This window comes from Canis lupus, chromosome 25, assembly GCF_003254725.2.
Source record: "Canis lupus dingo isolate Sandy chromosome 25, ASM325472v2, whole genome shotgun sequence".
Taxonomy (NCBI): domain Eukaryota; kingdom Metazoa; phylum Chordata; class Mammalia; order Carnivora; family Canidae; genus Canis; species Canis lupus.
Window position 1 is genome coordinate 27,634,043 of NC_064267.1, and position 24,292 is coordinate 27,658,334.

Below are 24,292 nucleotides of genomic sequence, written 5' to 3' on the forward strand. Positions count from 1 at the left end.
TGCACACGTCTGTTCTAATTAGAATAGTACAGGATGTGGCAGCTTAACAGGGTTCTGGAAAAAAAAGCTATTATCACCAAAGATCAAGGAGCCTGAGGTGTACATGCTTTCCAAACATTTCAATCATATTTTCCATTTGGGGGGCAGTCATTGTGAGGCTTTTATTTTACAATCCTTAGAAACATCCTGCCTAAAAAGTAAAAGACATGAGACATGAGGCAGGTTGTATTAGACTGCAGATTTTTTTTTTATTAGAACAAGCATTTCTCAAAGCTGTAAGCAAAGCATTAGAATTCATCAAGCTAACTCATCTTTTCTCTGCCACAGGAGGGCCAAAAAGGAGAGAAAGCCCCTTGCACACAGAGGATCAGTAGAGCAAAGTGTTACAGTGAATGATTCATTGAGGCTCTAAATGTCTGCATACTTTAAGGCACTGGAGGGCAGGAAGGCATGCGAGGCAGGACAGGGCACAGTTAGGATGTCCACCATGCCTCACCCTCTCCAACAGTCTCCCAGCCCCCTTCCCTAGCTTCCACGGCAGGTACTCAGGCCCACGAAGGGGGAGCACAGCATATCCATTATCCTCATTCAGACCCTAAGCGATCCAAACAATGTCACAGCTCGACTCCCAGCATAACTTATTAGAAGATAAACTCCAGGTTATCAACTCGCCATTGCACTTCATGTAATTATAGCTCATTAAACCAGATTTTCATGAATGCCTTTGCACTTTGTGCACTTCCAAAAAGCCAGTGACCTGAACCACAAAATCATTGCCCAATTTGTTGAAAGCATTTTTGTTGTGACTTCAAGGGCTGACCACATGGGGAGACATTACTTTTTAATACCCAGCGGACAGGACACTCCGGTGCCACCGAGGCCACAGTATCCGTCGGGGTTCTTGCTCAGGTACTGCTGGTGGTAATCCTCTGCGTAGTAGAAAGCTTGTCCCTCCCGGATGTCGGTCGTGATCAGGCCATAGCCGTGCTCTGAAAGAACCTGTGGAGAGAAAGGAGCCATGAGGATTGGATGCTGGGCAGAGAGGTCCTGAAGGACAGATGGGGGTCAGGCTGTGAGGGAGGCAGACATAGGTGGTTTGGGTGCTCAGTGGATCCTTATGGGCCTGGGCTCTACTGCTAACCAGTTGGGTTATTCTGGGCATGCTCCTACCTCCCTGGGCCTCAGGTGACTGGGGTCAGAAATCCTGTTTTCTGCCTCTGTAATTTGCACCACCACTGGTGCACCCCTGCCCAGTGTGGTCTGGGAGCCCTAGTTTGGGTGCTGTGGGTCTGTGTGGAAAGACCCCAGTGCTTCCCAGGAGAAAACAGCAGGGCCATGTGGCTCCCTGGCTGCCCTGGGCAGAACGGGCCTCCCTGAGGGCACTCAGGCAGGGCTGTGGTAGGAGGGGATGGAGGGGCAGGGGCAGATTGACAGGGAGGGCTGCGGCCCAGCCCAGTGCTGTCCCCTCAGTGGCCAGTTCAGAACAGAACCCCCGGCCCGCTCGCAAGCTGGACGGAGGAACCTCCACTTGTTATGGTTCTAGGGAGCACGGGCCCTGCAGGGGTGCCTTGGCGAGCATGGGGCCGCCCGGGAGCCCCGGAGCCCGGGGAGGGAGGTCAGGGGAGGACATGGCCTGAGGGCCTGCTCAGGCTCCTCAGTGCCCTCTGTGACCTACTTTAAGGCCTGGTGGCATCTGCTGCCAGGGAAAGAAACAGACACATAAACACAAGTGGGGGAGGAAGCAGAGCTATTTGGGGCAGGAGACAGATTAAGAAATAGACATTGTTCCCCATGGATCTTAGCCCGTTTCCTTTCCCTTTTGGATTTCAGCTGTGCCCTAATTCTTTCTCCTTCCAGGCTGCCCGGAGCATTTGGGCACAAGGCTACAGAGACTCGACCCTGGGTTTGTGAATTCCACTTGGGATGGAAGGGCAATGCAGAGCCCTGACTTGTGCTTGCATTAGGGATCTCAGCAGTCTTTTTGACTATCTGTCGGACCATCTGAGATGCAGTCCTGCCCTCGGCAGAGCGGGGGGCACTCCAGTATTAACATTCAGCATGATTCGCTGCTGCAGTTTTTCCCTGAGAACTTTCTCCCTTCTTCCTGAGGCTCCATCCAGCCCTCTGAGCCAGAATGAGGCAGACTGAGGATCTGACGCCATTTGGCCCAGGATGGCAAGGGACAGGATCCTCGCCAAGGCGGGCGGTTGGACCCCGCAGCTCGGAAGCAGCCAGTTTCCTTACAGGGGTTAGAAACGAGAACGAGGAGCCATTCTGACTTCAGTTTTGACAATTTTTTGTAAACGAGCAATTATCGAGGGCTTACCATATGCCACACTCTGTGCAGAGACTTCACAGCGTTAATTTTAGCCTCACAACAGCCATATGAAGGAAGTACTATTATTATCACCCGTATTTAAAAACGTGTGTCAGGGATTGTGCCTTGATCCCTGACATTCTCAACTTGCCCTGATACTGCAGAAGCTGGAAGCGTGGAAACTACATTTCCCAGATTCTACTGCCAGCAGCACTCCACTGCGGATTCCACCAATGAGAGAAGCACACGTGAAATTTGGCAGAAGGGAGGCCATTATTTGTAAGGTGCAGCCATGAGGATGGGCACAGGTATCTCCAAAGGGCAGACCGGGACTCTGCTAGCTCCTCCTAACAGTCACTGACGGTGGTGCTGCAGGCAAAGCCACCAGCAATGATTTCTAGCAATTTCTGTTAACTGCTTCATACCCTGAAATGTTGGTGCTTTAGCCTGACCTTCCTTCAGACAGCCTTTCTAATGGTTCTCGAAAGCATCAAATTCCCTTTGTAAAATCCACCCTCCTGCTTGAAATACCTCGAACGCTCTGTTTCTATGACTGAACTCCAGCTGACACAGGAGTGGGTTCCAGAATTGTTTTTAGGAACCAAGACCTCAGTGAGAATGAGAGTCCGGAATGGTTACCTGGCCTGGTCAGATTTAGAGTTAGCAAGGCCTCACTGGGCACCTGGGTGGTCAGTGGTTCATCATCTGCCTTCATCTCAGGGTGTGATTTGGTGTTCTGGGATCGAGTCTTGCATCAGGTTCCCCACAGGGAGCCTGTTTCCCCTCTGCCCCTATGTCTCTGCCTCTCTGTTTCTCATGAATAAATAAATAAAATATTTTTTAAAAATGGCCTCACTGTGAGTGGCAAATGGGTCAGTGCCCATGGTGTGTAGTCAGCAGTCACTTAAATTACAGCTAGCATTTGCCCGTGAGGAAGTGTCCACTGTAGAAAGGCTCTGGGACACCAGGGGGCTATGGCAATGGACTATTCTGGTAAAGATGATAAGGATGAGGTCTATGTGGTGTGCTGGCTGCTTCAGACAGTACTTTGAGAGCTTGTAGAAAGAAAGGATGGAAGGTCACGACTTGACTTTCCTGGCCCAAGTTGATAGAGGTGAAGAGTTTCTAGAACTGATTTAAAATAATATCTGTTTCTAGTAGCTTCATTCAAATACCAAATTAAAGGGGTCCAATTTACAAGTGGAGTTGATACCCTCACTGGTCAGGAGCCCAGTAATATCATGCACATGTGATTGCCCTCAGAGAGCTCATCCTTTCACACTGTTTCAGACATCACGTATGGAGTGATGCTCCCCTCTGGTCCTTCGCCGAGATACTGCCTGTATGCTGGCGTGAGTTTCCTATATTCTGATGTGCTCTCATATTTTGACCTTGAAAGCTTCCTGGCTATGGCCCACTGCACAGGAGCTTGCCCGCTATTGAGATCCTCTGCCCTTTTCTCTCTCAACCTCAGGGCCAGGACCCAGCTCCCAGGCTCCACTCACTTGCCTCATCCCCATCTAGGCTCTGTCCTCTCTGAGGATGACCTCCTCATACACTACTCACCCTATTTCTCTTTCACAAATGCCTGTCCTCCTTGTACAACCAAGGATACCCTTCCTGAGGTCCTGGAGTTCACAGCTACTGACTCCAGAAGCTTATTCTCTGAGGCAGAGAGGCCAGGGCTGGTGAGCACTGCTGCCCAGGCTCCCTCCTCCTCTCCACACCAGCTCCCACCTCAGCGGGGCAGCATCCCTTTTGGGGAGCAGTGGGAAGGTGACTGTGGGGGCCCAGGCAGTACCAGACCTCTGCCACAAGATGGCAGACACTTCACTTTTATTTGAGAGGAAAAACCAAGATGAAACAGTGATGAAAACCCACAGGACAGCTCCAAGCTGCCCTCCTGCACTCCAGTTAAGCTGGGACATTTTGGCTTATTCTTGTTGGGGTGGGAGACATCCGGTGGCACCAGTGGGTCTGGGGTCAACATCACCCCCTCTGCACCGGGCTGGCCTGTCTCTCTGGATGCACTCAGGCAGAAGCCATCCATCCCTGAGCACAGGGCTGTGGCTGTCTTTAACCCTCGCCCTAAAACTGGGGAGGGAGGTACAAAAACACATGAAAGAAACTAGATGTAAAAGAAAAGGGAGCAGGAAACCAAAAATCCTAACTAGTGTCTGGTTTCCCTCATTCCTCACATCCCACACCTCTGCTTTCTCACTCCCAAGACTGTGGAGGCAGGTCAGTGTCCTCAGCCTCCCAAGGCCTGTTTCCTGGAGAGGTATCACCAGACACACAGGGCTGCACGCAGTGCTGGGGATCCTGGGACCTGTTTCAGACCTGGTTGGTGACAGTGGGCTTTCCTAGGCCCCTTTGCTCTTTCATCCTAACGCTTCCACTGCATTGTTTAAGCTACAGGGTTAGGAGAACAGAACTCAGGACTAGGACTGATTATTGCCCCCAGAAGCTGGGAGAGTGAGTGCTGGTCATGACACTTCCTTAAACCATGAAGTCAGTGAATCCTCCCTTCATCCCATAGGAGAATCCACTGGCTTCCACTCCACCTCCTCAGCCTCATGTCCTTCATCTTTTGCCAACTCTTTCTTTCCCTTTCTCTCTGAGAACTGTTTTTCTGGGTCATGTTAAATTTTATACATTTCCTGAACATTCCATTCCCTTGCACACAACCTCCTTGGAATGCTCTTTCTTCTCTTCCCTATCACATGAGCTCTTACCCATCTCTCAGCATTAAGATCAAATGTCCCCACCTCTATAAAGCCTTTCCTGAGCTTAAAAAGCTGAAATGACTCCATCTTCCAGGCTCCCACAGAAGGGCTACCCCTTTTAGCACCTGTGACACTGCATAACAATTGTCCTTTGTTTCTCTAATCCAGTCCCTCTCCCTTCTTGCAATACATCATGCAATAGATCATGTGCTCCTTGAGAGTATGGACTGTCTTGTTTCTCTACCTTATTTCAATGCTTGATATATAATAAATGAATGAATGAATAAAAAAACAGTTGAGTCTTGGGGATCTCTTGGGGATTTTCACCTTAGGGGTTTCCACTTGGGTCCCTCCTGTTGCCTCAAGCCCAAGCACCTCCTTGGGCTCCTGGGAAGGAACATCAAGAGGGAGCTCGGGTACCAGGGAGCTCAGGTTGTCACTGTCCTGGTCACAGACCCCCGGCCAATTTCATAGGTAGGTTTACTCTTTAGACTGCGGCATTGCAGTGGTTGTGTCCGTGGAGGGAGGACCAATCATCTTGTATAAAAGAATGACTGCAGTATCTCTGACAGCTCCTGATAAAGCCTGTTTACTCTTCTGGGGAAGGGAATAAGGGAGTGGTAAGGGGGAGATGGAAGAGCTACAGGAAGTGAGAGGTGAAGACCTAGGTTATAGATGATCCCTCTGGCCCCCAAGGTCCACTGGTCATTTTGGATCTATGGTGCTGGTGGGTTGAACCTGTCTTCTCCCATAGTATCACCTAACCAGGTGCCCCAATCAGTATGGGTGTCGTAGGTAATTTGTTACCAATAATGGCTAATGTATCAATGTTTTTGAGTAACTTACTTTTCCTCAATGAATTAGGGCAGATGGAGAGCTATCCCAATCCAAGCATTGCTGCAGCTTTCTGGCCCACTATAGTGGGAGAGAAGGGAGTGTCGGGACAGCAAAATTTGGGCGGCACATAAGCCACAACCTGTGTGGTCTCTTCCCACTGTCTATGAGGGGGCCCATGCCGATGGTGTACCATTTCTGATTATAGAAAGGATGAATCACATTACTTACAAAGTTTTCTGGTATCTTATAAAAAGGAGGCTGTACCCATGAAAGTGGGTTGCCCATAGGAAAATCACAGCAGATAGAGAGTTGAAAGCAGCTGCAGCAAATGCTCTGGCCTGAAGCACAGAAGTCCTGGCAGATTGAATCCCTGAGAGGCCCTCAGGCTAGGGGGACCTGCCTCCAACACCAGGGTGATGCCACCCTAGAATATTGTGCTCTTCCTTCAGGCTCTACTGAGTCACCCTGTGGTATAGGAAATGAGTGCAGGTCACCAAGGACTTGCATGGTCAAAGGGACCACCAGCTTGGCTCAAACCTCTGCTATGCTTTCAGATCTCACCCTTAGGTCTTTAATCTATTTTGAGTTTCTTTTTGTGTATAGTGTTGGAAAGTGGCCTAGTTTCATAAGGGGTTAATATCTAAAACATATAAAGAACTTATACAACTCAACACCATAAAAACAAATAATCCAATTTAAAAAAGGGCAGAAGACACAAACAGACATTTCTCCAAAGAAGACATACAGATGGTCAACACACACATGAAAAGATGTTCACCATCACTAGGGAAATTCAAGTGAAAATCACAATGAGATATCTCCTTATATTTGTCAGAATGGCTAAAAAAAAAAAAAAAGAAAGAAAAAGAAAAAGAAAAAAGAAATAACAATGTTGGCAAGGATGTAGAGAAAAAGGAACTCCCTTGTGTGTGCACTGTTGATGGGAATTTAAATTGGTGCAGTCACTGTGGAAAACGGCATGGAAGTTCCTCAAAAAAATTAAAACCAAAAATACTATATAATTCCATTATTGGTATTTACCCAAGGAAAACTAAACAATAAACGATGCAGGCACCCCTATGTTTATTGCAGCATTGTTTACAATAGTCAAGATATAGAAGCAATCTAAGCATCCTATCAATAGAGAAATGGATAAGGAAGATGTGGTACACACACACACACACACACACACACACAATGGAGTATTATGCGGTCATAAAAAAATGGATGAGATCATGTCATTTGTGAGCACTTGCATGGACCTGGAAAGTATAATGCTAAGTGAACTCAGAAAAAGAGAAATATCACATGATTTCACTCATATGTGGAATTTCAAAAAAATGAACAAACAAACAAAAAGCAGAATCAGACCTATAAAGGTTGCCAGAGGGGAGAGGGATGGGGAGGCTGGGCAAACTGTGGGGAGGGCTGTGAAACATATAGGCTGGCAGTTACAGAATGAGTAAGGCCCAGGCACAAAAGGCACAGCATAGGGAATATAGCAAATGATGCTGTAATGCACTGTATGGAGATATATGGTAGCAACACGTGTGATCAGTGCAGCATAATGTATAAACTTATTGAATGACTATGTCTTACACCTGAAACTAATATAACTAACATTGTGTGCCTACTGTACTCAAATACAAAAAAAAAAAAAAGAAAAAGAAAACTCCACTATCATGCTGCCAGGTAATCGATTCTCTCACTGGTCAAACCCCAGGGTTCAACTAGTCCTTCCCCTCCCTGGGCTCCAGAGCTCAGTCCCCACTATCACATGGAAAGCCAGCCCTGCATGCCCCCTCTGCTAGGTTCCCCACCCAGGACCAGCTCCAGAGGAAGGAATGATCTGGGCCTCACTCCCCTACCCTTCATTTTTCTGTCTCCTACTCTTGTTGACTTCAATATGATTATTCAAAGCTTCTTGTTTGTGGCATTATTTTTTCTTGTTGATTTTTTTGGACAGAAGTGGGACCTAACTAAAATAATCACACCACATCACTGTGACATCTGGATCAGGAAATCTCTGGAAGGTCACCTAAATAAAATTGACCAGTCATGCTTTTCTCACAGATTCTTACTTCACCTTTTTCTTAGATGGCCCTAGAAAGTGCCCTGTGCTTTTATTCTTTTATCCTGTTCTTACTAGATGCAGATTTTCTATCCATAAAATGGGTGCAATGAGCTCACTGCTCATTATGAAGATCCCCAAAAAGGCAGAGAAAGTGCATGGCACTCTGGCATATTTTAACTACATGACAGCACTGGCTTCCTTTGCCATCAGCCCCCATGCTGGAGGGAAGCTAGCCCACCCACCCTGTCCTCCTAAAACAGGTCTCCACGTACACCCTCCAAGTACTCCCTGTTTCTACAGCTGTGCAGCTGACCTCTGTGGGGCAAGAAAAGGAGATGGCCATCAATAAGCTATGACAGAGCTCCCCGTCCCAACAGGTGTCCCCAGCCCCCACCCCCGTTGCCAAACGGCACAAATGCCCAAGGAAGTTGCCGGGCCATTCCCTCACAGATGTTCTGTCAGCAGGAATGCCCTGAGCCCGACTCATCTTTCCAGAGCTACAGGCAGGAAGCCTTTCTTTTAATAAAATTAATGAGCACATGACCGTTCTGCTTACTGTAACCTGCTAACAAGCTTATTATTAGCTTCACTGAGATTTTCTGAGTGCCCAAGAATACTCAACATATTGCATGGAAATGACTCTTGTTGCATCCTGAAAAAGCACAGCCTGGCGGTCACAGCAACACAGGCTTTGGTAGAGCATCAACAGATCGGGTTAGGAGTGTGCCAAGGTAGGGAGGCCAGCACTAATGCCAGGCCCTTGCATTTGTCCTGAGTTGCAGGGTCTCCAAAGGACTTCCTCACATGCTCTAGTCCATGTGAGGCTTTCATTAACCATAAGAGAGAGGAATTTTTATTCTTAATGCCCAGGGCAGGACAGTGAAGGAGGCTTGTCTAAAGCCGCTTGCTAGTAAGCTGCAGAGATAGGACTAGAATCTCCGTTCTTGATCATTTCCATTATTGCCAGTCAGGCACACTGTCCCAGGTGGCCAGATAAAGATGTACCTTTCTCTTAGAGAGGGATATTCATTATTTCAAAACTTCCAAAAGAGTCCTTTCTTAAAAAAGATTTTATTTTATTTATTCATGGGAGACACAAAGAGAGAGTCAGAGACACAGGCAGAGGGAGAAGCAGGCTCCCTGCGGGGAGCCCGATGCGGGACTCAATCCCAGGACCCCAGGATCATGCCCTGAGCTAAAGGCAGATGGTCAACCACTGGGCCACCCAGGTGCCCCTTCCAAGAGAGTTCTAAACATGGATCATCTTATGTTGGTCTCATACTCTCTCCCCACCCTGCTCACAACCCCAGAACTCAAAATGTGTGATGTAGATTTCTCAGGTCATCTCACTGACTTTTGTATTCTAACTCATGGTAAAATACATGTAACCTCAAATTTTCCATCTTAGCCATTTTTAGGTGTTAAATACATTCACATTGTTGGACAACTAATCCCTAGAACTGTTCATCTTGCAAAACTAAAACTCTACCCATTAAATAATAACTGCCCATTCCTCCCATCCCATAGTTCCTGGCAGCCCCATTGTATTCTCTGTCTCTATGAGTCCAATCACTCTAGTCACCTCATGTAAGTGGAGTCACACAGTATTTGTCTTTGTGTGACTGGCTTATTTCCCTCAGGTTCATCCATGTTGTGGCCTGTGTTGAAGTTCCTTCATTTTAAGGCTGAATAACATGCCGTGACATGTACAGACCACATTTTGTTTATCCATTCATATTCATCAGTGAAACTTGGGTTGCTTCCCATTGTTTTTTTAGTTGTCAAATAATATATTTTTAGTTGTCAAATAATAGATTTTGCTGCATGACAAGCGCATCCCACAACAGTTACTTAGATACATCCTGGCCTGCTTACATCAGTAGCCTCTTGTTAGGATGGTAAACTGCTCCAAAGAAGTGCCCAAAGAGTATAACAGTGAAAAGACTTGCTCCAAACATGTGGTTCGGTTACTCTTTTTCTTGTCTCACCTCAACTGATCCCATGTGCCAATGATGGCATTTTAAAGATGGAAAACTAACACAGAGATCTCCTCTAAGGCCTCTTAATAGAGAGGGAGACTCCCATCCACTCAGAAGGACAGAAGTCCTCCAAATAGCAAATTCTACAAACTTTTCAAACATCATCTGATCCCAAGAAATGACAGAAGACCTACTCAAAGTGTCAGGAAAGCAGAGTTTGTGTTTTAAGTGCCAGGCTCCATATCGATTTTTCTAATGCTCATGTGCCTAGACTGTGAGTTGTGAGTCTAAGACAAGAATACATGTCCATCTGGCTCTGGATTCTATGCTCCTTCTCACATACATATTGTCCCCTGAATTTGGGAACGTAGAAGTAAGACCCCAAAGAGCCCAGTCTGTCCTGTTCTGCAGCATGTCTGAGGTAGAAACAGTCAATATGAATCCACCAAGGACCATGTATTGGAATTCTACACAGCAGGGCAGGAGGGAGGAGAGAACATAGGCTCTAGAGGCACTAATGCATGTGTGTATGTGCACATGTGTGTGGGAGAGGTGTGTGTGCATATTTAGGATTGTGAGTGTGCACTTGTATGCATGTGTATACAAATACTGTATCACGTGTATATCACGTGCACTTGTATACAAGTGCATGTGAGGATGCTGTGTGATATACATTCAACCCCCCCTAAGATGGAGTAACCTATAGACACCTTTCACTTTCCAGAAAATGTATCCTTGTAAAAAAAAAACAAAAACAAAAACAGAACAAAACAAAACAAAACAAAACAAAACGAAAAAACAAAACAAAAACAAAAAAAAACTTGCATTTGTACTAGTGGCTCTTAAAATCTTAGAGGGTCATGGATTCACTTGAGAATCCAATAAACACTATGGACACTCCACATAAACTCACAATCAAATATTTGCTTATAATTCAAAGGATTCTATGACCCTTTGGATCTAACCATGAGCCCCATATTTAGAACCTTTAGATGGGGCCACCAAATCCAAAGTCATCATGGTATATCTGCCCATCCATGGTATTCTAGAAACATGCAAGTCTATCCAATCAGTGATGAACATTTTCAAGACGGATGTCCTTAATTTCAATCATAGCTTGAAGGTCCATTGAGAAATGGCTGTGTTGCTAATGAGAAAGTCACCAGGAAAGGAGGAAGGTAATTGTGGTTCAAACCTCATTCAATTCATATTTTATAAAGCCTAGTTAGGTCTGATCCAAGCAAACACAAGGGATCTGGATTCTATTCTTCATTCTGCCCTCTAGTGGCAGCAGGGAGCAGGGACAAGGCATAGCTCCCTCCTTGGTTCCTGCTTTCTCTTTCTGAACTGAGACCCCGTCAGTTCTTTCCAGATTCAATTCCATCAAATCTCGTGCTATGTTTCCATCCTGCAAACACACACACACACACACACACACACACACACACACACACACACACAGAGTGCAGGCTTAACAAGCTCCACCAATGCCAATGCCCAAGTCAGCAGTTTTATTCCATTGGCAGCTTCTAACTGACCAGATTGCCATCAATCAAAACTTCTGGGAAGGGATGCGAAATGACTGGCATGGCTTTTAAATAAAACCACTAGAAAGAAAAACACCATCTATTCCAAGCTGAGCAGAGACTCATGTGTTTCTGGTTCAGGACAGCACAGAGCACCCACAAAACTGCAGGTGTGTGGGGAGAGGTTTACCCCTGCTGTAGTGGTTAGGCCACAAAGAGGAGAGAGATGGGCTTTGTCCCACACCATAGAGGACCCTGAAACAGCAAGAGCTGCAGGCTCTGGCACCACGGACTCACCCCTGTAAGTCAATCAGTGACTGTTACCATATGCAAGGGAGACAAGTCAGGGCTCACGGACGATCTCTTGGAACAAGGATGTGACATTGACAAGGTGAGCGCTCAAAGATGCAAGAGTCTTCCTAAGGCCCAATCAGAGCTGCACTGACACTTCCTGTGAAACTAAGGAGGCAAAGTAGAAAGAAGGTGACTCAATTAGATCTAATTTGGTCCATTTACAAAACCTGCGTATGCAAATGGTGGCCTCTAGCTAGAATGACTTTGGCCTTCTTAGGACAGCTACAGCATCCCTGTGCTCTGTCCTTCTCTGGACACTGCAATTGTGTGGAGCGGTTAATGGCTTTCATTATCTACTTCTCTGTGTCCCTCCTCACCCTCAAGGTAAATCACAAGTGTCTTTTAACCAGTAAGGATATTTTCCCTGGTTCGTAACACAAAATGATAGAGGTACAAGCTGAATTTTGTCTCTGCTGAGAAAGGGAAAAGAGAGAGCTCAGTATGGCCAGTAAAGATTCAAAGCTTTACCCTTGCTCCTCAGAGTGTGGACAATGGGCCTGTAGCTTGTTGGAAATGCAAAATCAGGCCCTTTCCTCAGAGCTACTGAATCAGGATCTACATTTTAAAATTATCTCCAAGTGACCCACATGCACATTAGAACTTGAGAAGCTGTTCTCTAGCAGACAAGCATGGCAGACTGTATTAGTGATCACCAACATCCCCTCCCCTCCCTCTTGATGTCAGGTTGTCCGTGTGACCTGCTCTGGTCAGGCTGTGAGCAGGTGGGACCTATGTTGTTCCTGGGCAGAAGTTGTCCAGTGCCAGCATTTTCCCTTTCAGCCAGTAGCCAGCAGTACCAGCTAGTGGTAGTGGCTCCATCACCCCAGATCCTGGCATGAGGACAAGGCCAATCTGGAGGAGAGTCCCTGCACAGAATATTTTATTTCCTCTGTTACAGGTGCCTGGTTTTCCCTGGTGTGGGGTATGATGCTGAAGAGTCATGGAAGGCAGGCACAGCTCCGTGTAGGCTGGTCACTCCTCTGCAAATACGTTTTTAACTTTCTAACTCCACTTAATTAAATTCAGCAATAATTGTGGGGCACTTACTATGTGCCATGGACTTGCTAGGTATTAGGCATATACAGGTGGTCTGGGGTACCTCTCCCTAGAGTGGGAGGGGATGCATATATGAGCCATTACAACGTACGTGCCAATATGCAGCAGGCACTGCTTTAGGTGCTGGGAATGGTGTAAGACTGAAGAAGACAAACCTCTCTGCGATGAGTCTGTGGTTCAGAGATGGAGTTAGGTTATATGATGAGGATGTGACTGCCTGAGAGTGTGGCATGACAGCTAAAATGTGACAAGGTGGGAGCTGCGCCCACATGCTGGGGAATGAAGAGGACCATTGTCCATCCGAGGAGATGTCAAAATCCTGCCAGAAGAGACAGGACATTCATGTACATGCCAGGCAGAGGGACTGTGCTTGAACACATGGAGGAAGGAAAGATTAATCCAGGTGGGAAGGTGGGTCCTGAAGGAGGCGGATGTGGAATCGGGAATTGGCTGAAAGGCCTGGAGAGGTGGGGTGGGAAGGCTGAACAGCAGGAAGAGATGAAAGACTGGCCTTTGGAGGCAGGTTATGGTCCTTTTTTCCTCTTTGTTCCCATTTAAGGTAACTCGGTGCCCCCTTTCTGCTCATCTCTGCCCCGCAATCATAGTGACGTGTAGAGGCACTTTACAAGATTAAAGGAACCACTTGAATCCAGGCAAAGCTGGCAGATGCCTCTGAGGTTCACCTGCTTGCCTGCCACAACGTCTTGAAGACTCGATGAGCCAAGGTAGAGATGCTGGGGGAGGGGACAGCAATTGCTCATTGTCCCGTTAGTTGTCATCCTTTACGGCCTCGTATCTTACAAACTCCAAGCACCATTTCCTGGGTACAAGAGAAAATTGGGTCCTTCCTTCTTCTCTGTTTTGTGCTGAAAGATGGAACCCCACCAGGCTGGGTAGGGCTGGGCTGTGGCTGCAGCCTGGAAAGGAAAAAGGCTGAGCTGGAGAGTTTAGTTTCAGACCTGGGGCAACAACTCGGGGTTGTATGGCTGAACTGGGCCACTGTCCACTTGCTCCAGCTAAAGCAGCACTTCCTCCAACCACAAGATGACTTACATCAATCACACACTCAAGGACTGCTGCTTTCTCTTCATTTGATCTTCTCTTTGAGGTCTGCTGGTTTTGAAAAGGAATTCAAATGACTTTTCCTATAGGAGTTTTACTTTCATGGCTTTTAGTTTTACAGGAAAGGGATCTCTCTCTCTCTCTCTCTCTCTCTCTCTCTCTCCTCTGTATATATCTCTAAGGAGTTATAATCTATTTTTTCATATCTAAAATCAATTAACTACAACCTCTCTTTTTCCTATCTTCTTAGCATTTAGTATACAAAAGAATCCACTTGTCACTTTGCAGAGGAAGCCAAGGACACTGGCTTTCACCTTGGGGATGAAATGCAGATTTCATTAAAAGGAAAGATCCTTCATTCCAAAAGGTTGAATAGAAAAGAACTTAAAGGAAAATGCCAGCTGCGTAAGTTTAGAACATTGAATTCAGCAAGGTAAAGGAACTTTTCTGAATGCCACCATTTCTCATTTATGTATGATGTCAGTGATTCGGAGCTGCAGGAAAGAAGGTTCATTCCCCATTTGAACTACAGGCAGAGTAGCCAACTGTCCCCATTTGCCCAGGGCAAAGGGGCTGCTCAGGATGTGGAACTGTCAGTGCTAAACCTAGGATAGTCTGGCTGGTCACTAGAGCTGTGGAACAGGTAAAGAAATTCATGCCTGTTCCATTACAGGCACAGGGTAGCTTGTTTCCCTCATCAGGGCCTCAAATCCCCCAACTGTAAACGAGGTTCATCTAGGAAGTCACCCTAGATGACCTTGGATTATCTCTTGCAGTCACGTGTCCAGAGCATCCTCTGAATTGTGATTCTGTGTCTCAGATAACTGCTGTATTGAGATGTAGTTCACATATCCCCAAATTCACCCCTTTAAAGTTTACATTGTGTTGTTCTGTGGTGCAGCCTCAGAGGGATCCGTCACCATCTTTTCTTTTTTTATTTATTTTTTTTTTTTTAATTTTTTTTTTCTTTTCTTTTTTTAATTTCTGTTTCGCAGGTTGGATAATCTCAACGAATTTTCATTTGCTCGTTCTTTCTTCTGCTCCTTTAGTGATTACTTTTAGTGATTTTTTTTCATTTAAGTTACTGTTCCTTTGAATTTCTTTGAATTTCTGGAATTTCTATTAATTCCTTCTTTTTTGATCATTTCTATCTCCTTGACAGTCTTCATTTGTTGAGACATTGTCTTTGTATTTTCCTTTAATTCTTTAGATGTGGTTTTCTTTAAATCTTTGAGCATATTTCTAATAGCTGATCTAAAGTTCTAGTAAGTCTTACTTTCATGTTTCTTTATCTCATACCTTTTTCTTAAAAACTAGGCACTTTAAATAATATAATGTGGTAACTCTGAAAATTGGACTACCGTCCCCATTGGTTTATTGCTGTTACTGTGACTGCAGTTCATTTGCTTAGGGATGTTCTTGGCCTAATTCTATAAAGTCTGTGTAGCCCTTTGTGTGGCCACTGAAATCTCTGCTTGGTTTACAAATAACCAGCTAATGATTGGGCACAGGGTTCCTTGAATTCTGTGAAGCAATGGTCTTCTACCCTTTGGCTCTGTGTGTATGTTTTGGAGCAAATGCAGCTTCATGGCTACAGCAGTTTGCCACTTTGCCTTCTCTTCCTCTTTCCTTGCATAGGCTTCAAGGTGGGTAGAGGTGAGAGATCAGGGACTTCTAGGGTACATGTATACAGCAGTTTGGTTATTACTCACCAACTGAAGGATATTGGGGTTGTTCCTGGTTTGGGGCTATCATGAATAAAGCTGCTATAAACATCCAAGAATAGGTTTTGCAATGAACAGAAGTCTTAATTCTGTTAAGTAAAAACCTAGAAGTGAGGCTGCTGGGTCACATGGCAAATTAAACTTGATAAAAACTTCCAAGTGGTTTTCCAAACTGGTTATACCATTTTGCATTCCTACCAGCAATGCTGGAGAGTTCCTGCTGCTCAGCATCCTCGTCAGCACTTGGTACTGCTGTTATTTTTTAATATAGTCATTCTAACTGGTATGGGGTAGTCTTTCAATGTGGTTATAGTTTGATTTCTTTAATGACTAATAATGTTAAGCATCTTTTAATGTTCTTATTTGCCTTCCATATATCTTTTTTGGCTTAGTGTCTGTTCAAATTTTTTACCCATTTTTTAAGTTGGTTTGTTTGTTGTTTTTGTCAAATTTTGAGAATTCTATATATTTGCAAGTTCTGTTTTGATTTCAAATGCATTACCCTGCCCTGAGACTCGGGTGTGCTCCCATTGGGCATCTTGACTGTACATCTGTAACATAATGTTTTCTATTGTACATAATATCTCTGTCTCTCTCTCCCGCCCCACACACACAAATACAGCTCTGTAAGCAATTTACCTTTTTGATTTAATTCAAGAAACACTTACTGTATTCCTATTAAAGAACTGTACAAAGTACTAGGGAATCACAATTGAAGAACATATTGAGAAAATTTCTGTTTTAAGAAATATGGCTTTCAATTGGATTAATAAATACATAAGGATGACTAAATACATAAGGATGTAATACCTCAACTTTTAGTGTGTAAAATTATTTGTTCATACAAAGAGTTGAATCATGTTTATAGACTTTAGAAAGGCCGTTAATTATCATGAGTAAATCCTTCCTTTATTCATAGTCAGAAATATCCCTTAATATATAGCTCTATGTCTAAAGCCGCACATGTCCTGAAAGAATACAGTTTGCATTAAGATTTCTGCTATAATTTTAAATGGATACTCCTGTATTTCAAGCTCATGAAACATGATGAAGGCCAAATCATGTTTCTTCAAGGACAAAGTACAACCACTCTGTGCACATCTTAGCACACACCCTTTCCCTGCCAAAAGAGGTATCTATAGATCAGTTCAGAAAGGGGTGCCTGGGTGAGGCAGTTGGTTAAGCTACCAACTCTTGGTTTTGGTCCAAGTCATGGTCTCAGGGTGGTAAGATAGAGTTCCACATTGGGCTCTGTGCTGGGCACACAGTCTGCTTGAGATTCCCTCTCCTCTCTCCCTTTGCCCCTCCCTCTTGTGTTCTCTCTCTTTCTCTCAAATACATAAATAAACCTTAAAAAAAAAAAAAAGAACAGCTCAGAAAAACATTTCACTTAACTGCAGCATGACTATCTGCAGAACTGCTAGAAGAATCTTTTGAACACAGAGAAAACTGACTTTCAACAGTAACTTAAAAAGCTATTGCAGTTTCTTAAAATCCTTTTATACTGAGTTTAAAAAATGAGACTTAGCAACTTTATTGTTTTTTTATTCACTGATTAAGACAATAAAAGTTGTGCTCATTTCAATATTAAGAAATTAAAGCCTCCCTTGAGACTTTCTCTGCCCTGGAGTAGGTTACATCTGTCAACTACAAGCAGGCCGGCCAGCTTGCATGCAGAAATTCTCCCTGGGGCTGCAATATGTATAACCTCGCACTGTATTGTCTAGGGCTAAGAATGAAATGATTGGAATTTTTTTATTATCAAAGGAAACTAAAAATAGGGCTATAAAATAAAATACAAGCTGTAAGGAGAAATGCATTTAAGATATATTTTGCTTTAATGCTTTAGCTTCCAGCCTCACATGGTAGAGAATAAACGATGATGTTAAATAAAGAAAGAAAAGAAGCTTTTGTTGGTTTCCTCTAAAGCTTGAAAATGACACAGTGTGAGTAAATGGAGAACGGCCTGCAAAAAGCTGTTTCCCTGTGATACTGTCAGTGTGGGGCCTAGAAGCTGCAGGTGATGGCCATGTTTTAGTTTCTGGTTTCAGGCAACATCATCTCAACTTCTAAGGAGGCATCATTGGAGGACTCTTGCCTCTTCATTTCCCCTAATTGCTAATGCAATAACAAAGGGACACAGAAAATGTGAGTGCAGATAAGATGGAGGGGTCTGGATTAATGAAGACTCTCTATTCAGGCTGTCTAAGCTTCTTAGCCATGAAGTACAGTCAGGATTTTTTTTTTTTTTTGAGAGAAAAAAGGAAGGGAGTGAAGGAGGAGGGGAGGGAGGAAAGAAATGGGAAAATAAAAAAGAAAGAATCCAAAATAGGCTATGGGTGTTCTTTGCCAAAGCACAGTTTTAATTTTCTTCAAGGCTCAGAACCAGTGGAAGAACTGGAACTTCCTCAAGAGAAGGTGGCAGGAACAGAAGCTAATTATACAACTTAAATTTGGTAATACAATATCATTGGCATGCTTTCCAGTTAAGGCAATATAAATCCATGTTAACTGGAGTTAAGACAATGGTGGTATATATTTAAAAGAGCACTTTATATCTCTAAGTATCCAAAATTCCTTACAGTATCCCCAGGGGTTCTCAAGTAGATCTGGTTATTCAGATATTAGTAACAAGAGGGGTCTGAGTTCTACTCTTGGCCCTACCCAACCACATGACCTTGAGGCTTGGCCTTCTCTTCTGTAAAATGGGAATGAGACACCTACTTCTTGGTGCTGTTGTGAGGAATAGATGAGATTATATATTTGACATAATATTTCCACTTTAGTAGCACTGCTTATATGGTGGTAGTTATCTTTGAAGATTGTGATCCTTTTGAGCCCTTGGAATATCATTCTGTGGGAACTTGAGGTGCAGGGATTTTATGCCCCGAGAAGGTGAGAAATCCAGAGCCTGATTAGCTGTGGCCTCATTCTACCCTTCCTTATTTTTTCCTGGCACAACCAAATGAGCAACTCAAGCTTTTATATGTCATGGACACTTTTGGTACTTGGAAGACATAGCCTGTAGCCCAGATTCCCCATACAAGAGAACTGGTGGCCCTGGGTGAGCACACAGTCTGCAGAGGATTGTCACAAGTTACAAGCAGTGGGTGAGATTGGCAGTGCCCCTGGAGAGAACTTGGACACAGGCCTTGGAGGATAATCTTTCTTTCTTTGGTTTGCTCCATGAAGAAAGGTCTTGATCAAGGTCTATTAAGATCTTGGGAAAGCCAGGTTTCTGGAAGACAAGGAATAGAATGTATATGGGGGAAGGGATAGAAATGGCAACAAGCCATTCTTGAGCATTGACTCTGTGGGGCACTGCCCCGTGTGTTACTCATGCAGTCCTCCTAACATCCCCTCTGCTGAAAGTAGTATTATCAACTCATTTCTATGAGGGGAGCACTCAGCACAGAGAAGCGAGGGCCAGGATTTGAACCCAGGCAGTCCAACTCCTGAGCCCATGTTCTTAATTATTCACTAGACCCACATTCCTGATTAAATAGTGCTTTATGCCCACTATGTGACAATATGCCTAGCTCATGATAGGATATTTACTCACATTATCTGCTTTCAATATGATGGAAGAGATTAGCTTCATCTACAAACTGGGATGCTTTGACTACATAGTCCCCTTTGAATATCACTGTAAAGATGTAAAATAAGATAGGTGCAAGTTAATGATCCTGAGTACCTTGATTTTTCTATTTCTCCCAGTGAGGTGACCATTTATCTCTGGCTTTCATTTGCTGTCTGTAAGGCTAGTTCCTTGTTTGTGACAACAGAGATTTTCTATGGTGCTCCTGATCTCATGATTACCCTTGAAACAAACTTAGAATTGGGTATTGAAGCTTGTCAGCATGTCCACTACTTTTTACTGAAAGTCTAAGAAATTTCTATCTGTTGGTTCTTCTTTGCAATCCTATTAGTCCACTCAAAGAATCTTTGCATTGCCAGAGGAGCTTACAGATTTAAGTGATCCCTGACAAAACTCTCAGAATTGGTGTCTGATCAGGATTCAGAATGCAATCATCATAGGATGCAGAATAGGTATTAAATTATAAATTTAATGAGTAAGAATTTTAATGAAAATAGAAATTATCCTATACTCCAGGCACTGTGTTGTTTAAACCATGGATGACTCACTCTCTATATTTCTGACCTTTCTCTTTACTTGCTTACTGAATCCTGCCACTCACCCCCCAACATAGAGCTTCAGACACAGCACATCCGAAACTAGAGCCATTCATTCTCCCTCTCTCAAAGCTATTCATCTTCTGTTCCCTCTCCTGGTACCTAACATCATCAGCTACCTATCCCCCAAGCTATACGTCTCATTGTTATCATCAACTTTCTCCTCTCTGATGTCTTACAGCAAATCATATTTATTAAGCAAATCTTGACGCGTCATCCTGAATGGTTCACAAATCCACCCCATCCTTATCGATACTCTCCCGGTCCAGCCATCACCAGCCTTTGAATGGACTGTTGTTATAAGCCCTCAGCTGCTCTTGCCGACTCATGTCACAACCCTAAAATCTATCCCCGACCCTGAGTATGGACCAAGGGGAGCTGATGAAAGGCTGTGTATGAGAAGACAGGTGTGTTACATCAACCTCTACATTGGGAAATATAGAACTCTTGTTTATCACATTCACAAGTGACAAAAAAAAAAAAATGTCACATCTGGCAAGGCAAGACTCAAGGCCATCCTCAGCATGAATCTCACCTTGGTGCCTGGAGCCTGGATATATTTCAAGGAGTTCTCAGCTGGCCATAAAAGTAGGTCCAAACAAGAGGTTGCAAAAAGAGAAAGAAAACCCCTGCATGCCTCAAAGAAGTCAAAGGCTCAAGCACAGAGCAGGGAGACATAGCTCACATGTGAAGAAATAACACATTGTGTGTTTGGGAGTAGGCTGTCAGCTTAATTTATGCCAAGAGGGAAAAGTAGACGCCTTGCCGATTAGCATGCAATGTATAGAGGCCACTGCAGAAAAGATAATGCCAATGTGTCCTGGACTATGCTGCCCCATATTTGCTGCTTGATGTTCCTGAAATAAGGATAATTTATATTATCCTTGTAATATAATACAAGGATACTTTTGTACTTGTAAAAAGTACTTACCATACTTTTACACACTTGTAAAAGTGTGGTAAGAGGTGTTTGTTGGAAGTCCACAAAATGTTCTTTAAGAGGCTCTTATTCTCATTTCCCAGATGAATAACAGAGGCTCAGAGAGGTTAAGTCACTAGCCCAGTGTCCTACAGCTAACAAGTTGCCAGGAGCATTGGGAGTGTTGGATGCCATCCTTGGCCTGCCAGCTAGACTTTCTCTCCACTCCCCTGGCTGGATGTACACACTCTCTCTCCGCTGTCCCTGCCGGACACACAGGATGAGCCCTCTTGCTGGCTCCAGCCTGTTGCATAGGCTGTGCCTGCCACTCCACAAAGAATCAGATTTAGTGAAAATCACTACCATTTCTCCTCCATGCTGGGAAAGAGCAGGAAACACGGTACTTAGTTCCTATTCTAATTTTGATCATATTCAGTTCCCTAGAAAAGGAGTGACAGTGGGGAGCCTTACCCATGGAAAATATTCAGTGAGCAGCTCCTCTCTGTCACCCCTCTGTCCCTTATGATCCATCATGAACATGTATATGAGTGAGCGTGTGTGTGCAAATGCACACCTGTGTGCATTTTCTCTGGGTTTGCCTCTGAACCTCACCACTCTGCCCCCATTCACATCATTTACTCCAATGCTTTAATCACCATCAGGTGGTGAAAGTCTGTTCTAGAATAGTTATGGATATTGGGTACTTAGGTGTCCAAGTTCTAGGGAGAGAAAAGTGACAGCTGAGGCATCAGGGTAAAAAGAAGAAAAAAAATGTTATGCGGGGTGTGGAACACACATTTTTATTCTCTCTCTCTCTTTAAGAATCTGGCACTAAGAGCTCACCTCCTTCCTGCCAGGGATGGAACAGTAGTGACTTGGCAACAGTCTCAAGCCAGATGTCACCCTCATCTGGTTGCCTTGGCTGGTTAGCTGTTTGGAATGAGCAGCCCAAACACAGTGCAGGCGGGGCTGCTGCGAAGCTGTGGGCGGCGAAGCTGGGTGCCGGCCCTCGTAATGCCCCGATCCTCTGGGGGTGGGGGTACAGGGTCACTACGGGGCAGCTCTCTGCACAGGTGCAGGGTCTGCAGAAGGCAAAGGGGCCCTCTGAAGGACACACATGCACTTCTTCCCTCCTGTCTTTCTCCCAAGGGTGAGCCGAGTGGTCCTGTTTCCCCCTGGCAGGGGGCATGGACATGTCTTGTTATTTCACAAAGACGTGGCACCCAGCGCATTTGGGATCAAGAGTAAAGCAGCTCCTGCTCCCCGTGGGTCTCCTTGTCCGATGTACACAAGACCACACTCCAGGAAACTGATGGTGGGGGCAAAGCGTGGTGCAGCCTCTGCATCTGGAGTCCTGTGACCGTAGCAGTGGCCACCTGGCCTTCGCGGGGGTCATCCAGGCTGAGCCCAAAGCCGTCATGGATGCCCTGGGAAAATAGCCATGCTCCTGGGCAAACACACCAGAGAGGAGAGAGGAGACATGTGGCTGCAGAATGGAGGAAGGAGAAAGCTGTGCCGGGGAGCCAGGCATGAGCCACCTTCACAGTCTGGTGGCCAAATACTGAAGGAGCTAAGGCTGAGGGGGACACCCTGGGGACCAAGTGCGTCCTCTGGAATGAGCCCTCTGGCACCACCTGAAAACCTAAGGCAGGTGCCTTTAGAACAAAGCCATGTGCTCAGATGTGTGTTTGTACACACATCAATGTATGTGATGGGAGGGCGGCGTGTGGTAAAACCTGCCAACAAGCCCATTTTGGTCACCATCTGTCGTGGAGAGCCCGAGCACCTGTCGGAAACAGCTGCTGATGGCAGATCGTAGGTGAGGGAGGAAGCAGCCCCACCCCGGGATGGCCTATTGCAGGGAGCACACGGCCTGTCCCCACAGGAATGCCAACTGTTCACTTTGAAGCCCATCTCCATGAGGAGGGGGAGTGATGAAATCCCTCGCTGTCATTTGCTTCCTCACGGGAAGGGTGGGAGGAACACCACCATCCTTGCCTCCTCAGTACCAAGGATGACAGTCGCTTGTCACAGAGGTTGAAGAGAAATGCGTTCAGGACTCCCCATAGGGAACAGACAAATTCCTGGGCAACTCTTCTGTGGAGGTGTGAGCCCAGAGACTCCCATGGTGAAAACCCCCACCTCACGGGAGGAAGAACAGTAACACTGCCTTTCCCTGGCCCTATCGGGGACATGATTTTCCATCTGTGTCAACCGGATGCTGAGGTGACAGGTTGGAATGAGCATTAGAGGGTGGTGTGGCTTGGGACTGGGTCCTCTGAAGCATTTTCTTTCAGGTAAACAGAGTTTACTTCATTAAAATGAAATAAAAACAGACAATTTCTAATGAAAAAGCTTTCTAAAGTGAGTCCCCCGCCCATAAGTATTTTAAGTATTTGTCATTGTTCAATGTTCATTACTTGCAGGCATTCTGCTATTTTATTTTCCTTAATCCTCACAATAATTCTATATGGTGGGTGCAGTTTTTATTCCTATCCACTGGAGGACCAAGGCTTAAAGAGGTGACGCTGCTTGTGAGGGACACACTGCCAGTATGTGAAAGCAGGGGCTCCAGTCCACCTGCTTACCTCCAGCCCCTGGGTTTGGAACCCACTGGCCACACTACTCTGTGTCTCTCAAGCAGTTAATGCCTTCACGAACACCCACAATCTGCAAAGCACACACACACTAGGTCTTTGTGGGCCACAAATACACATGAGGCATATGCTGCTGTCTCTTGGGGAATACTTTTCTCCAAAGAGCCACCTGACAGCCTCTCTCCTGAGTGTTAGAGCCGCTCAAAGCCCCCTTTCCCACAGAGGTTTCAGGTGCCCCGGTTGGAAGTCTCCTTGCCTAGGCTCACAGAGCCTCCTAGGGTCCCTCTTCCCACCACTTCCTTAGGGCTAAGGCACCCAGTTATCCATGGCACCCTTCCACTGGCGTGTGAGCTCTGTGGGGGTCAGGACCAGCTGTCCCAATCTCCAGCAGGTGCACCACAAGCTTGGTGGACTATATAAGGTGTCATGCCTGCCTGCTCCCATAGCACAGTGGGACTTTTTCTTGTTGGCTGGGTTAACATCATTTTTCTCTTGAGCTGTCCCACAGTGGGGCACCTTGCTTCTGGAATCTTCAAATCTGCATTTCCCTCCTAGCTTGTTGGCTGGTGTTTCCTTCCTCTCCAGCTACCAAACTTCCAGAAGCTTCACTGGTACCTTCGAAGGGCCTTCTTCAAACCAATCCCCAATCCCAAAATATTTTAATCTGTGGCTTCTTCTTCTTCTTTTTTTTTTTTTTTTGAAAGATCTTATTTATCTTGTGTGAAAGAGACACAGATGCAGAGAGAGAGAGAGGCAGAAACCTAGGCAGAAGGAAAAGTAGGCTCCCTCAGGGGAGTCTGATGTGGGACTAGATCCTGGGTCCCCAGGATCATGTCCTGAGCCAAAGGCAGATGGTCAACCACTGAGCCATCCAGATGCCCCTGTGGCTTCTAACTTAAAGGTGCTGGTAAACAGAATCTCAAGCCT

At 45.3% G+C, this 24,292-nt stretch overlaps 1 protein-coding gene across 10 annotated transcripts in view; it reads right to left on the reverse strand.

Annotated features, from left to right (window-relative positions):
* Positions 1 to 223: 223 nt before the first annotated feature.
* Positions 224 to 24,292, reverse strand: part of MSRA (methionine sulfoxide reductase A) — a 433,824-nt gene continuing 409,755 nt past the window's right edge. For all 10 annotated transcript variants that reach the window (XM_025462943.3, XM_035720981.2, XM_025462940.3 and 7 more), the window contains one exon: positions 224 to 999. In XM_025462943.3, the coding sequence (XP_025318728.1) occupies positions 842 to 999 (158 nt within the window). In that variant the 3' untranslated portion in view covers positions 224 to 841. The remainder of the gene's footprint in view (positions 1,000 to 24,292) is intronic.